Source organism: Halichoerus grypus, chromosome 2 (genome assembly GCF_964656455.1).
Source record: "Halichoerus grypus chromosome 2, mHalGry1.hap1.1, whole genome shotgun sequence".
NCBI lineage: Eukaryota > Metazoa > Chordata > Mammalia > Carnivora > Phocidae > Halichoerus > Halichoerus grypus.
This window is the reverse complement of record NC_135713.1, coordinates 165,903,698-165,918,147: the sequence shown is the minus strand read 5'-3', so window position 1 is coordinate 165,918,147 and position 14,450 is coordinate 165,903,698. Positions and strand designations below refer to the sequence as shown.

The 14,450-nt window shown below is 41.3% G+C and overlaps 1 protein-coding gene across 1 annotated transcript; it reads right to left on the bottom strand.

Moving 5' to 3' along the window:
* Positions 1–330: 330 nt before the first annotated feature.
* TMIGD1 (transmembrane and immunoglobulin domain containing 1) lies at positions 331–11,064 on the bottom strand. The gene is made up of 5 exons (XM_078066443.1): positions 10,983–11,064; positions 8,670–8,948; positions 5,394–5,669; positions 1,394–1,497; positions 331–375 (listed from the first exon to the last, which is right to left on the bottom strand). Exons 1-5 carry the CDS (start codon positions 11,062–11,064, stop codon positions 331–333), a joined length of 786 nt encoding a protein of 261 aa, XP_077922569.1.
* Positions 11,065–14,450: the final 3,386 nt, after the last annotated feature.

Sequence of the window (14,450 nt, the reverse complement as noted above, 5' to 3'; positions counted from 1 at the left end):
ATCCCAGGGTCCTTGCTCCGCAGGGAGTCTGCTTCTCCCTCTGCCTGCCGCTCCCCCCTGCTTGTGCGCACTCTCTCTCTCTCTGACAAATAAGTAAATAAAACCTTAAAAAAAAAAACCCAACGGTAGTATTCTCAGTCCTAGGCAACCTTCCAACCTAGCCTCACCTGTCTTCCTCTAAAGTGGAGGCAGATTCTCCGCCACCCTCCATTCTTGTCTGAACCTCTTCACCTCCCAGCACCTCCCACCTCAGGAGGAGTTTGCCCAGTATGACACACACCACAGCTACCCATCTGCTTCTGGGAAATCACTGGCCCCAGCCCAGAGTACTTACAAAGCTGTGTCTCTTTGAGGATCTTCATCCTTTATGCACAGCTAAAAGCAAACACAAGGGCAATGAGTTTGCCTGCTTTTCTAAGGCTGTAGATAAACATTCTGAATGCACCAATGTGGCTCAAGGGATAGGAAACCCAAATGTCTGTTAATCTCCTACAGAAAAATACTCATCAATACAGAGGTGGCTGGAAATACAGATACTTCTGCGCTGGTGTCTGTCTTTGGCCATATTAATTATTTCTATTGAACCTACAGAGATGTAATTCTTAAATCAAAATGCTTCCAGGATTCTTAGGTAGTTGAATATTTCTTTTTCCTTTCCTTTTCTTTCTTTCTTCCTTTTTTTCCCCAGGCAAAAATTTGCTTTGGATTGGCACCAGGGGGTGGGTGAATTTCTTCTTGGGAGACGTTGTTGCCCTGAATCATACCCAGGTACCATATGGTTCAAGAAGACGCCTCTTGCTGCATAACTAACAAGCCTAGACCATACTGGCCTTTTCTTAGAGGCTTCCTGCCACATTTGCCTCCCTTTGGCACTGGAATAACCGGCGAAGCCAAATGCATGGCATTAACAGAGAAACACGCACTCTGCACCAAGCTAACCACCAAGGGGAGCCATTCAACAGTTCAAACTCCAGCCCACGGCCACCAGGGCCTGGGGCTGTACTCACAAGGTGAGCAGCAAGGGCCACTTTTTTTTCATGCAGATCTCTGAACCCACAGCAGATGTTTCTCTGTATATTTATTTATTGTCCCGAAGGTACCATAGCAACAATAAAGGGCAATTTAAAAGGAAGAAAAATCAGCCCCCAATCCCCTACTCCTAACACCACAGCTATTTTCACCCAGGTTTTCTCCCGATGCCTTCCCAGTCTTCGTTAAAGCTGTACTCATAGTTTTTGTACGATTTTTATTTCTTTGAGCAACTTCCATTTTAGATCTTTAGAGAGACCAGAGTGTCCAAGTGTGGTTCCCAACTCCAGAGTCACTTAGACAGCCAGTTCTCTGCCTGTATTTAGGTGACTTTTTACCTAAATAGCTTAGAATACTTAGATACCTTCATTATTCTTTTTCTTCTAGCAATCAGGCCAAAGCACACCGTCAGAAAGACCACAATACACGCAGCAATAATGGGTTCTATTGGTACAGCCACAGTTCTATCTGTTGGAAATGCAAACACAAGGAACAAGAGCTAACATTTATACGAGTCTCGTTTATATACTTCTACTAGATCATTCTCTTAATTAAAGCCTCCAAACAACCCAAGAAGGTAGGAATTATTCCCTCATTTTACGGGTGAGGAACCACTGATCCAAAGTCACAGAACTAGTAACTAGCAGAGATAGGCTTTGGATCCATTCCTTTGTGGAAGGATAATTTATTGTAATATGAATAACTCTCCCAAAGCAGGTAGTCAGACCATTTTGTGCTTTCTTCATCCAAAATTTTTGCCACACAGAAAGCAGAAATAGGCTGAAATCAATGTTTTTTTTCTGCACTTTGAAAAGCCCCAAAGATATTCGGAGGTATCTCCAAGGGAGAAAAAAGAGGAAGGACTTAAAGGCAAGAAGAGAAAAATTGAGGGGTGTCTGGCTGGCTCAGTCGGAAGAGCATGCAACTCTCGATCTCAGGGTTGTGAGTTCGAGCCCCACGTTGGGTATAGAGACTGCTTAAAAATAAAATCTTAAAAAAAAAAAAAAAGAAGAAGAGAAAAGTGGAAGAGCCTGCTGGACTAAGGGGAGAGAGGCCTCTGGGCCCGACGAGTAGCACTGTGATAGTGCCCCAAGCAGGTGACAAGACATTATACAAGGTGGCTGCGTGGTCCCCCTAGGGAAGCAGGACAAAGCACCAGCCTTCCCAACCTTGGCAAAGATGTTCATACCTTTCTAAATGACATGGAAGAACAAGGTCACTTCTAATTTGGGCTAGAAAGAGATCAGCAGGGGCGCCTGGGTGGCTCAGTCATTAAGCGTCTGCCTTCGGCTCAGGTCATGATCCCAGGGTCCTGGGATCGAGCCCCGCATCAGGCTCCCTGCTCAGTGGGAAGCCTGTTTCTCCCTCTCCCACTCCCCCTGCTTGTGTTCCCTCTCTCGCTGTGTCTCTCTCTCTCAAATAAATAAATAAAATCTTTAAAAATATATATATATAGGTTCCAAAATATGAAAATAAAGTGGCAAAATTAATAAATGTTCAAACATCTATAAAATGTAACTTTGTGTCAACTGTAACCCAACTGTTACATAATAATAATAATATTTAAACTTTAAGAACCAAATTAATAACTTATTTATAATAAAATCCAAAATGTATGCAAGTTACAAACATCCTTTCAAAATTTTTACAGCAAAAAAGTATACTTAATGTGCTTCATTTTAATGTTTGATATGATATGGGATGAAACTTTTTTTAAAAACATTTTATTTATTTATTCATGAGAGACAGAGAGAGAGAGGCAGAGGCAGAGGGAGAAGCAGACTCCCTGCTGAGCAGGGAGCCCGATGCAGGACTCGATCCCAGGACCCTGGGATCATGACCTGGGCCGAAGGCAGACACCTAACCAAATGAGCCACCCAGGGGCCCAGGATGAAACTTTCAAAGAGTGCTTAATTAAGATCAACAAAGACATTTAAATGACCCAGTCTAAGCCCCTGAATTCAGCCTAGAAAAGGGGCAGGGCTCCAATCTTGGATAAGATAATATTTAAGGAATTTATAGGAAATAAAAAGTGTGCTGCATCTCTCCTGCTGTCCTGTTTTACTCTCTTATTTGTAACCAGACTTGGTTATTTTTTCCCCTCCGTATTTATTAGGCAAGATAATCCCAACACACAGGCTACACTCTTGTGTGCTCAAGATCCATGCTTTCACTTCTAGCTTTGCGTGGCCTCATTTTGAAACTACCCCACTGAGGGGCGAAGCTGGGAGAGGCTCACGGCAAACATATTTAGCCTGAGCACCAGCAGCAGAGCACTTAATGCTGTGAAGGCAGCCCACAGCCAAGGAAATAATAGAGCAGGAAGAAATCAGAAAAACAAGTTGGTTTGGAAGAGCTCCACCCAAAACAGGATCCTGCCCACCTAAAACCCAAGTTGCCAAGCTAGCATTCTGCTTGCCACACGAGTTGTATGTTTTATTTTGTTTTGTTTTGTTTTATGGCACAGAGCACTCGTGATTCCTTCTTAACCAAGAGGGATGATATAATTCCCTAATCTCTGCGCATAATTTTCACAGCCGATTGGAATGGCGTGGCTGGAGGTCCCCACCACCCATGCTTCGGAGAGGAGGTGAACAGGCACGGCTTCAATAGGGTGCCTCCTCCATCACTTCTAGATCCCATGAGTACTTGGGTTATTTGTGGGTTTGGTTTTGAAAGCAAGCAGCCCCTGGGCATACCGTCACTGCTCCGTAGGACAAATTACTGAACACGCCAGTAATCACAGTAATGGGCATTCAACTGGGTTGGTATCCCAGACCTCTCCTCGAGGGGGAGGAAATAAGCCCTGTGGTCACATGGTCCAACACTTCTGGCAGGGGTTCCTGGCTTCCCAGGAACTAGCAAGAAAGGCAATGTGTGGGCACAGGGAAGCAAATGATGAAGTGAATAATGTTCTAACAAGAAATAGGAGCCTCAGCTTGTTTGGCTGTTCTTAGCGTATTGGCCTCGGACCAGGAAATGTGTGCATGAGCATTTTCTGCATCTGTTACCCCAGGTATCTTGCCTTTCTCTTTTTCTTTCTTTCTTTTTTTTTTTTCCAGAAAACTTAAATTTTATTTCAACGGATCCACATTATCCAATTAGAAAGAGAAGGGACTTATTAAAATGTACCCAAACTAAGGCTTTCCAACCAGAACATTAACTTAGCTTGCCCAAGTTTGCAGATGACATGATCTGATATGTCTCTCAACTTCATAAATGCAGTTTTAACATGAAAGCAAACTTCAAAGATTTTTTTAGTATGTTTTTCCTGTATACTCAGCAACTAAGATTGACAATTAAGGGTCTTAATAAATGGTTGTTTCAAATTAAAGAGATGTTATCTAAGAAAACTATGTTAACCAAACTTTCGGAATCTGTTATCAGAAAGGAAGTTATTTTTGAACTTGGATTCAGTTAATAGCAGCAAAGAATGATTGACAGGCTTGGTTGCTGCCAATTTCCATCTCATACTGTCCTGCTTCAACATCCAAAAATTTCCAGGGCTTGGGCATTGTCTACAGAAGCCCTCAAGACTCAACATCCTCTACAGGTCTTTTCTGCTGTGCTTAGACGGTGGCTTTCTTTATCCTGCTACCAAGATCATTCCTATTCCAGTTATCACAGTTGTGTTCTTAAAAATTTCTTTTTGTGCTGCTCACCTCAAGGTCAGTTTTTGCCACAATCACCCGTGGTAAGTGGAGGTGTGGAAATATTGGTCTGCATTCCATTCGTTCCCTGACCTCATTTCTTTCTACTGTCTTCCTTGCTTTCTCTGCTCAGGTCCCCATTCTCTTCTTGTATGAATGAGAAGTATGAGGGAAGAACACTTGGAACTTCATTTGTTCCCTGTTATTTACTGCAGGGATGAAAAATCTGGGTAGGTGAAGCATGAAGCCAAGAGAAAGACCTTTTTGCACCATCTACCCCCTCCCTCACTACTGCTTAGCCTATAGATTACAATTTCAGAGTTAGGAATGATTTAAGAGACTCGTTTTCTTATCTATCTTTCGTTCTCTCTGTGTTTCTGACTTCTTTTTCTGATTGTCATTAGGGCTGTAAACTCAGAAGTCCAGCTCCTATGAACCTTGTTGCCCAAGAGGATTCATGAAAGGTACTCCTCCCTAAAAGCCACCTGGAATTGTCTTCCACCCCTTGGTTCTAAAAAGGACCTTTGCCCAAAAAGCGGTGTTTTATATGGAATGGGATCCTAAATGGAAGAATTGAAATTCCTTGGATAGGGATGACTCTCCAAAGAAAATCATAGCCACTAATCATAACTGTCATCATCATTTGTTGCCACAGAAATATTTAGGAAAACCTATTCTGACCTTTTGCTTACTATTACTTAAGAAGAGAGTTACCTTTGACAATGAGATGAAAGTCCTTGGTCTCCACTTGCAGAGATGAATTTGCAACACAGCTGTAGGTTCCATTGTCAGATTTCTTGACTTTGGTGATTGACAGTTGAAGAGACTCGCTTGTCTGATGGACTTGGTAAGTTTTCTCTAAATTCAGGATGTTGCTGTTTCTGTACCACATCATTTGAGCCTGGGGGTTGGATTTCACACCGCAAACCAACTTCACATCACTGCCTTCCTCAACTGCTTGGAAGTCATCTCCAGTTAGAATAGGGGGGACTGCAAGACTCAAGCATTTAGGTTGAATTAGCTGATAAGCAGTAATTTACTGTCAACGTTCAAGATCTTCCTTCAGTCTATCTCATGTTGTCATCCATTCATTTGACAAAAATTTATTGAGTATCTACTATGCCAAGCACTGGACTAGGACTCAGGGATCCAATGGTAAATAACATATATCCAGTTCCAAACCTCATAGAACTTCTATGTGGTAGAGAAGATGAACCGTGAAACAAACGTATATAATAACGAATCTGGGGCGCCTGGGTAGATCAGTCATTTAAGCGACCGACTCTTGGTTTCGGCTCAGGTCGTGATCTCATGGGTCGTGGGATCAAACCCCACATCTGGCTCTACTCTCAGGGAGGAGCTTCTGCTTGAAGATTGTCTCCCTCTGCCCTTCCCCCACTTGCAGGTATCAGCACTCTCTCTCTCAAATAAATAAATCTTTAAAAAAAATAATGGGGGGCACCTGGGTGGCTCAGTTGGTTACATGTCTGCCTTCGGCTCAGGTCATCCTCGCAGGGTCCTGGGATTGAGTCTCACATGGGGCTCCTTATGCAGTGGGGAGTCTGCTTCTCCCTCTCCCTCTGCCTCTCCCCCTGCTTGTACTCTCTCTCTCTCTTAAATAAATAAATAAATAAATAAATAAATAAAATCTTAAAAAGAGAAATCAGAAGCAACTATATGAAAAAAGAAATAATTAAAAATAATAAATAATAATGAATCGGGGCGCCTGGGTGGCTCAGTCAGTTAAGCGTCTGCCTTCGGCTCAGGTCGTGATCCCAGGGTCTTGGGATCGAGCCCCACATCAGGTTCCCTGCTCAGCGGGGAGTCTGCTTCTCCCTCTGCCTGCCGTTCCCCCTGCTTGGGCTCTCTCTCTCTGTCAAATAAATAAAATCTTTTTAAAAAATTTTAAAAATAAATAAAATAATGAATCTGTATCAAGTAGAAGATTTATAACACTCCATAAGAGCATAAGCCTTGAGTCTTTGCTCTCTGAAACCAATCTGCACTAATATGTTGGAGAAAACAGTATAATAGGGAGAAAGCAGGAATTGCAGTTGTCCCTAATTCCATCTACACCACTTACTGTGACCTTGAGAAAGTTACTTAACTGCTAAGTAACCGCTCCATTTCCTCATCTAAAAAGTGGGATGATACCTTTCCCTGCTGTAGACATTAAATGAGATAACGCCTATACAGCATTTACCTCGGTGCTAGTTACTATTATTGTGGTGGCGGCGGCCATGGTGGTTTTGAGGTGTCCTTACATCCTCTATTTTTGCATGTTATCGAACCACATTTGCCCTGGCCACATCTACAGTGCCTACTTGCATTTCCTCAGTGATCCTCTAGAAATAATGTCCTCCTCCCAGAAGGCGTTCCAATCATGGCAACTCTGACATCTATGGAAGGTATGACCTTCTGAGTCTCCCTCATCCCTCTGTGTGAGCAAGTCCTTACTGCCTCCATGATAAGGGCAGTCGTAGAGACATAGATACTTGAACACATTTATCTTCACCAAATAATTCCAACTCTCACCCCCACCGGGGCTTTCCAACATGTAGGAGGAGAAATGGCTGAGCTGACTCTTTTTCTTCTCCATGCCCCTTGCGTTTTAAGGTCAAGGTGCAGAAGTGTAATAAAGTGCTTGAAAAGTGGGCAGTAGGAAAGAGATAGAGGTGGAGAAGAGGAAAAAAGGAGCTTGTATAATCTGCACACTGAATAATTAGACTCTGAGTAGGCTGTGCTATTAATAACTCAGAAAAATGACATTTTGTTGCTCTTTGGAATGAGCTTGAAATTCTGTATCCATATCCAACGAGGATGTTATATGGTATTCAGATATGTAGGAAGCTGCTAGAATAGATAACATAATTACCATATATACCATAGGGCCTGTGGACATGTCCTATTAGTTGTTACTTCTTATTTAACTATTTAAAGTTAATTTTGAAGCCTGTCAGCTATACGTGAGTATTCCCTTTTGCAAAAATTAGTACATTTCGGATAAAGTTAAGATCCTCTTTGACTCCATCTTGTTCAGTTCCCGGCTCCCCAAAGATGCTCACTGCTATGAGTTTGATGTAAATCCTTGCAGATCTTTTTTTTAAAAACCAGTTTTTTATATACATATAATGTACCAATAGGAAATACATTGTATTGTTTTAGGAGGCTTATATAAAAGACTTTATTCTCTCAATAGCTTGCATGTTTTCGAGAGATATATCCACATTGAACTACAGAGATCTAGCTCATTGTTTTAGAGTGATACCGTGTAATATAGGACTTTTTAATCATTTTACTTGATGGGCATTCTTTTCTTTCTTCCTTCCTTCCTTCCTTCCTTCCTTCCTTCCTTCCTTCCTTTTCTTCTTCTTCTTCTTCTTCTTCTTCTTCTTCTTCTTCTTTTAGAGAGAGAGAGTGTGTGTGGGTGCAGGGCCAGAGGGAGAGGGAGAGAGAGAATCTTAAGCAGGCTCCAGACCCATCACAGAGCTCCACATGGGGTTCCACGCAGGGCTCGTCGGGGTGGGGTTGTGGGGGTTCAATCTCACAACCCTGAGATCATGACCTGAGCCAAAATCAAGAGTCAGTCACTTAACCAACTGAGTCACCCAGGCACCCCTAGCCAAACCAATTTTAAAAAGGCAAATAACCCAATACAGAAATGGGTAAAGGACATGAGCAGGCATTTCACAGAAAAGAAACATGAACAGCCAATACATTTATGAAAGGGTGGACACCCTCATTCTTAATTTAGAAAATGAAAATAAAATTCCACATCAGGCCGGCAAATTCTTAGAGTTTGAGGATACTCAGTGCTCATGAGGGTGTAGGGAAATAGGCACCCTCGTGCATTGTTGTGGGAGCATAAATAGGGCAATGAGGCAACACCAAGCAAATGTGAAAATGCATACACTCTTTAGTCCCAGGTTTCAAGTACCACTTAATATAGTGCAGACAACACAGACTAGCAGTTTCTTCCCCCTCACTCACAAATGACATTCAGCACCACCGAGACAGACACCGACTGGTCGCTCTGCAGCTTGCAAGTAAAGGTGACTCCGTTGTCATTTTCACTGATGGAAGAGACACAGACAGAGCTGGAGTTGATTTTGTTTCCAGATTTCAAGTCCACTGTCCCCTCTCCTCGGTACCAGAGAAGTTCTTCCTCTCTGGTGTGGTTTTGAACAGCACACTTCAGAGATTCTTCGGAGCCAAGCCAAGTGTCCAGAATATAGTTCTCAGTTCTATCATTCACAGTTAAAACAGAACCTGGGAGGGCAGGAAGAAACTATTAACCTAAAGTGAATGATCTAAACGGTATAATCAGGAGATAGGTTAAACAAATCACATTACACAAGTGCAATGAAATACTCTGTAATAATTAAAAATAGTCATATTGATCTATATGATTTTACAAGGGAAAAGTTCCATAATGTAACTAAAAGAAGCAAAATGTTAAAATGATGGTTACCAGATTTTGCTACACATTGGACTCACCTGGGGATCTTTAAAAACACTGATGCTTGCTCCCACCCCCAGACATTCTGATTAATTGATATGAGTGCAATCTGGGCATTGCATTTGCAAAAAGCCTTCAGGTGATTCTAATGTGCAGTGAAGTTTGAGAACTACTATGCACAGAATTACCCCATTTACACACAAACACACACATGCACACACACATGCACGCACACATGCATTTAAGAGGAAAAGTCTTGGGAAAAATCTCAGTGTGTACACTGAATAGGGTTGATAAAAATAGAGAAAAAAATAGAGAAATGCTTTCCAGACTTAAATTGTTTACTTCAAGGGGTTGAAAGTAGCAAAGGAAGGGGGTGGAATTGGGGAAATACAAACGAAAAAGGACAATAGCAAAATTGAAAAATACTTAAGACACATTAGGTGAATAGGCAGAATGTAAATTACATCTCTAGTAATTATTGTAAGTATATAAAAATTGAATATGCAATTGAGTATGGACAAAAGCTGATTTGAAAAGATTTCTGATTAGGTGATGGGATTGTGGAAAATTTGGTCTTGCATTTCTGATGTTTGAACAATAATTGATGTTTAAACAGCTGTGGTTTGTAGCATAGATGAGTTGTTGTAGAGTAGATGATTAGAATATATAGCAGTTGGTTTTCATCTCTGATTTTCAGAAATCCATTCACTGTAACATACCTGAATTTCAGTTCTTACTTCCCTGGTTCAGAAGCAAGTAACAGAAGCTAAAATTGCCTTTAGCTGCCACAGACTTGCCCCCGACATAACATTTGTTAATATAGTCTGTAAACATATGAACTTTTCCTTTAAAATGCATAAACTAGGGGCGCCTAGGTGGCTCAGTCGTTAAGCATCTGCCTTCGGCTCAGGTCATGATCTCAGGATCCTGGGATCGAGTCCTGTGTGGGGCTCCCTGCTCAGCGGGGAGTCTGCTTCTCCCTCTCCCACTGCCCCTGCTTGTGTTCCCTCTCTCGCTGTGTCTCTCTGTCAAATAAATAAATAAAATCTTTAAAAAAATTTTTAAAAATGCATAAACTACTGGTGAAAACAATGTGATTGCTGCCTAGTATTTTTTTAGAAATCTGGAAGAATATATATCAAAATGTTGAGTGGTTATCTCTGGATGATGAAATTTAGTTTTCTTTATTCTTTTTTTTATTAAATATTTTATTTATTTTGGGGGGGGGACAGAGGGAGAGAGAGAGAGAAGACGCTCACACGTGAGCAGGGTAGGGAAGGGCAGAGAGAGAGGGAGAGAGGGAATCCCGAGCAGACTTCCCAATGAGCCTGAGCCTGACACAGGCCGATCCCACAAAATCAAGAGTCAGCCGCTCAACTGACTGAGCCACCCAGGCACGCCTTCTTTATCCTTTTATATATTTCCTAATTTTGTTTTTTTACAAGGACTATGTATTACTTTTAAAATTGGGGTTTGTGGGGGAGGGGATCTACTTCCAGGTTGGGGGAGAGAACAAATGCAGGCAAGATTTTCCTGTAACTAGTATGCTCACATAAACAGAAGAGCTTATTTTGGATGTCATTACTAATGAAATGCATTAAAATGTAGAAAAACTCCGGCTGTGGCTCTGGAGAGAATAGAATATTTTACTCTGTCTTATAATATCAGAACCATAAAAATATTTTTCCATTTCATGTCTTATCATGTTGTCTGACTCCTCTACTCTGAGCCATACCAACTGTGTATTTGGAGATTTGGATTTTGGATTTTCCCAATGCCCATGGATTGTGTTTTAATCGGAAATGTTTATTTACAAAGAGACCAAAGGAATATCAACTTACTTGTCACCTCACAGGGCGAAAACAAAATCACTAAGAGAAGAAATCTGCACATTCTCATTAGGCCACTGATGTTCCAAGCCATCTTTAACAAATTTACGTCTGATCTGCTGGGGGAGAAAGGGTGTAGTTGGTTCTGTACTTTGGTCTGTACTGAGTTTATGAACCTTCCTCTTGTCTATTAGGCATTTAAAATAAAATCCCAGATGAGTCATCCCAACTGTAACAGTACTTTTCCTAGTTTTTAATTAAACAATCTTGTTCTGATTATTGAGTTCAAAGTACTTTTAGTATTAAGGATTTTTTTTTTTAAGGCAAGAAAAAGAAAACCACAAGGAAATAGGCTATAAGATATAGGGAAGCTATAGGGCAGCCCTGGGGAAAGTGGAGCCAGTCTTCCCTGGAGAAATTGATAGAATGTCATTTTAACAGAAAGAGAGAAGAAACTTGCTTCATTCACAGACAGTCTCTACTGAGCTGTAGTAATTCTGATTTTGAAAGCCTCTCTTGGGCAATTTTTGTAAAAGTTGCTCTCTGCTAAAGAGAGTTTTTGAGACTGCTCCAAATTCCATAGACTCAAATGGTTCATACCCTAGAAAAGACTCAACTGCAACATGGTCTCTGGTCTGAAATCATGTTAATCTCTCTGCTTTCCCCCCTATCCCACCACCACCCTCCCCCTTGGAATACACATTCTGCTTAACCCAGTATAGACTAAAAATAATGGATAATAAAGTCCTCCTTTTTTTCCTTCTATGCTTTTGCTGCTGCTATCCCTCTCCCTAGATTCTTTCCATTTTATCTGGAAAAAACATGTATTACCTCCTTTCAAGAGTACCACATGAATACAGTAGGAACACATGTTGAATGCTTTCTATGCAACAGGCACTGTGCTAAACACTCTACATATTTATTCCAATCTCAGTGAAGTCCCTAACAACCCTCTTGAGGTCATTTCTAAAGGTTTGGAGAGATTATATAATTTGCCCAAGATCCTGGAGACAGGAAATGTCAGGGCTAGGATTCGAACTCTGGACTCCCAAGGCCAGACTCTTAAGCACCCTACTGCATAGACTGATACTCTCCTCCTTTAAGAAGCTGCCATTAATCCCTTCTGAGCCCTCTCCACAGACATTAGGGACTTGAAGTCTTGTCCCCTTAATACAAATATTAACCTTCAAGAGCTGGAATATAATTCAGATATTAACCTGCCTAGGACTTCTGTAGGCAGGCTCTGCTCCTCCCCATCCCAGGCTGGTCCTGACAGGAGCAAGCTTCATTCCTGCCAGACTCACCCTTTCTGACTGGCAACCCTACATCAATACTTCAATAAGATACATTTAGTACTAACATCAATTCTTCTGGGAAGCCTCGGCGGCTCAGTTGGTTAAGCATCTGCCTTCGGCTCAGGTCATGATCTCAGGGTCCTGGGACTGAGCCCCGTATCGGGCTCCCTGCTCAGTGGGGAGCCTGCTTCTCCCTCTCCTCCCTGCCTGTGCTCTCTCTCGCTATCTCTGTCTCTGTCTCTCTCTCTCTCAAATAAATAAATAAAATCTTTTTTAAAAAAATCAATTCTTTTGTAATTTTAAAACCTTGCCAAACAGATTTCTATCTTAACACTATAACAGTGATGATTTCAGAATTTGGTCATTAATAGAGTTTTCTCAAGCACTGTCCACTGTAGGTGCCTAATAAGAACTGAGAGTGTGAGCTCCTTGGCAGACCCTACCCGGCCCTATTAATTAAGGAGGAGGATTAATGTCTCCCCTTCCCTTCCACCATACCAGACAGCATCCTTTCAAAATGAATTTCCTTTACTTGACTTGTTTTTAACTTTCTATACAAGACAAAGTTTTACTGCTTACCTGCTGAGCTCTGAAAAGCTGACTTCCTTGGCCAATTGTTCCTTCATCTGGAACCCTGAATCCTTCCCTATTACCATCTTTATACTACTTGAATTTAAACACTTTATGACAGTAGAATCAAGTCAGCAAAATAAATTGGGTTCAAAGTCTATTTCTTTTTATGGATTCGTAGAGAAGACACTAACTGGGAAAGACATCTTCAGATCTAAGTTTTCATGTGTCCCTAAATTACTAGGTGGGGCACACATTGCTAACAGGGATGTAATTATTCCAGGAAAACCTGACCTTATGCAAAAATATGTAACATATTTCACTGAACATTGCCATGTTCAAGTTAGATAATGCACCGGGCTTGGGTTACCAGTGGCAAGTAATACTTTTCCAGCATTATTTAAGTTGTGGAATCTTCCAATATTTCGGCTGCTGTGAAAACCAACCCTCTCCTCAGACTTACCCCCTTACCATTCTCAGGCTGTCAGATTATCAAAGTTATCTAACTTGAATATGGCGGCCAAATATTGGAAGATTCCATAACTTAAAACATGCTGGAAAAATATTATTTGCCACTGGTAACTCATGCTTGGTACATAAGCTGTACTAAGCCAAGCATGACAGGGAAAAGTTTTTTTTGTTTTTTGGGGGTTTTTTGTGGGGTTTTTTGTACAACACCTAGAAATGATTTATTTCTGGTGACTTTAGAACATAGTTCAGAGCCCTGCAAGGACAAAAAGAACTAAAAAGACATTTTAAATTTCATTCAGTCATTTTCTTGGTAATATTATTATTGGTTTTATTATTTGAAATTATTTTCCTTATAGTGAAGGATAAACACATTTTTGAGTTAATAACATTAAGAATCAAGAATTTTAGGGGCACCTGGGTGGCTCAGTTGGTTAAGCATCTGCCTTCGGCTCAGGTCGTGATCCCAGGGTCCTGGGATCGAGCCCCGCATTGGAGTCCCTGCTCAGCGGCGGGGGGGGGGGGGGGGGGGGGAGTCTGCTTCTCCCTCTCCCTCTACCCTTCCCCCTGGTTTGTGCTCTCTCTCACTCACTCTCTCTCTCTCAAATAAATAAATAAATCTTAAAAAAAAAATCAAGAATTTTAGTATAAGAGAGAAAAAAAGACCTAATCAGAAAATCAAAGAACAAAGTAAAACACTGTAATGGTAAACAGAATTGAAAACGATTTTTAAAAATGCAGTTTTTTTCTAGGTGTACAGCTTGGAATGGCTAGAAACACTGCCAATCCGGTAGAAAAGAACTCCTAGTACCTAGAATCTGGGCTTTAATATCATTCCTCACTACAATGAACTAGGACTCCTTGAAGAAACAGCTGATATCAGGTCTGGGGCAGGAGAAGTACAAGGTGAACCAGGGAGATCTCAAGCCAGAAAGGAAGGCAATTTTTGAAGATTAATGAGATCCTATAAGGCAGGGGAAAGTTTTATCCCCTTGAGATCCTCACATGTTTAGGGAATCCTTGTGTTACACTCTCAAGAATCAGCAACTGAAGAGAACTCTTTTTTTTTTTAAAGATTTTATTTATTTATTTTGATAGAGAGAGACACAGCGAGAGGGAACACAAGCAGGGGGAGTGGGAGAGGGAG

Bases quoted from the DNA above. Each gene is read 5' to 3' on its own strand.
- TMIGD1 (XM_078066443.1), bottom strand. From the start codon at position 11,064: ATGGCTTGGAACATCAGTGGCCTAATGAGAATGTGCAGATTTCTTCTC. The intron at 8,949-10,982 runs GTAAGTTGATAT...CTGCCCTCCCAG, and splicing joins TTCGCCCTGTGAGGTGACAA to GTTCTGTTTTAACTGTGAAT. The intron at 376-1,393 runs GTATCTAAGTAT...GTTTGCTTTTAG, and splicing joins GAAGAAAAAGAATAATGAAG to CTGTGCATAAAGGATGAAGA.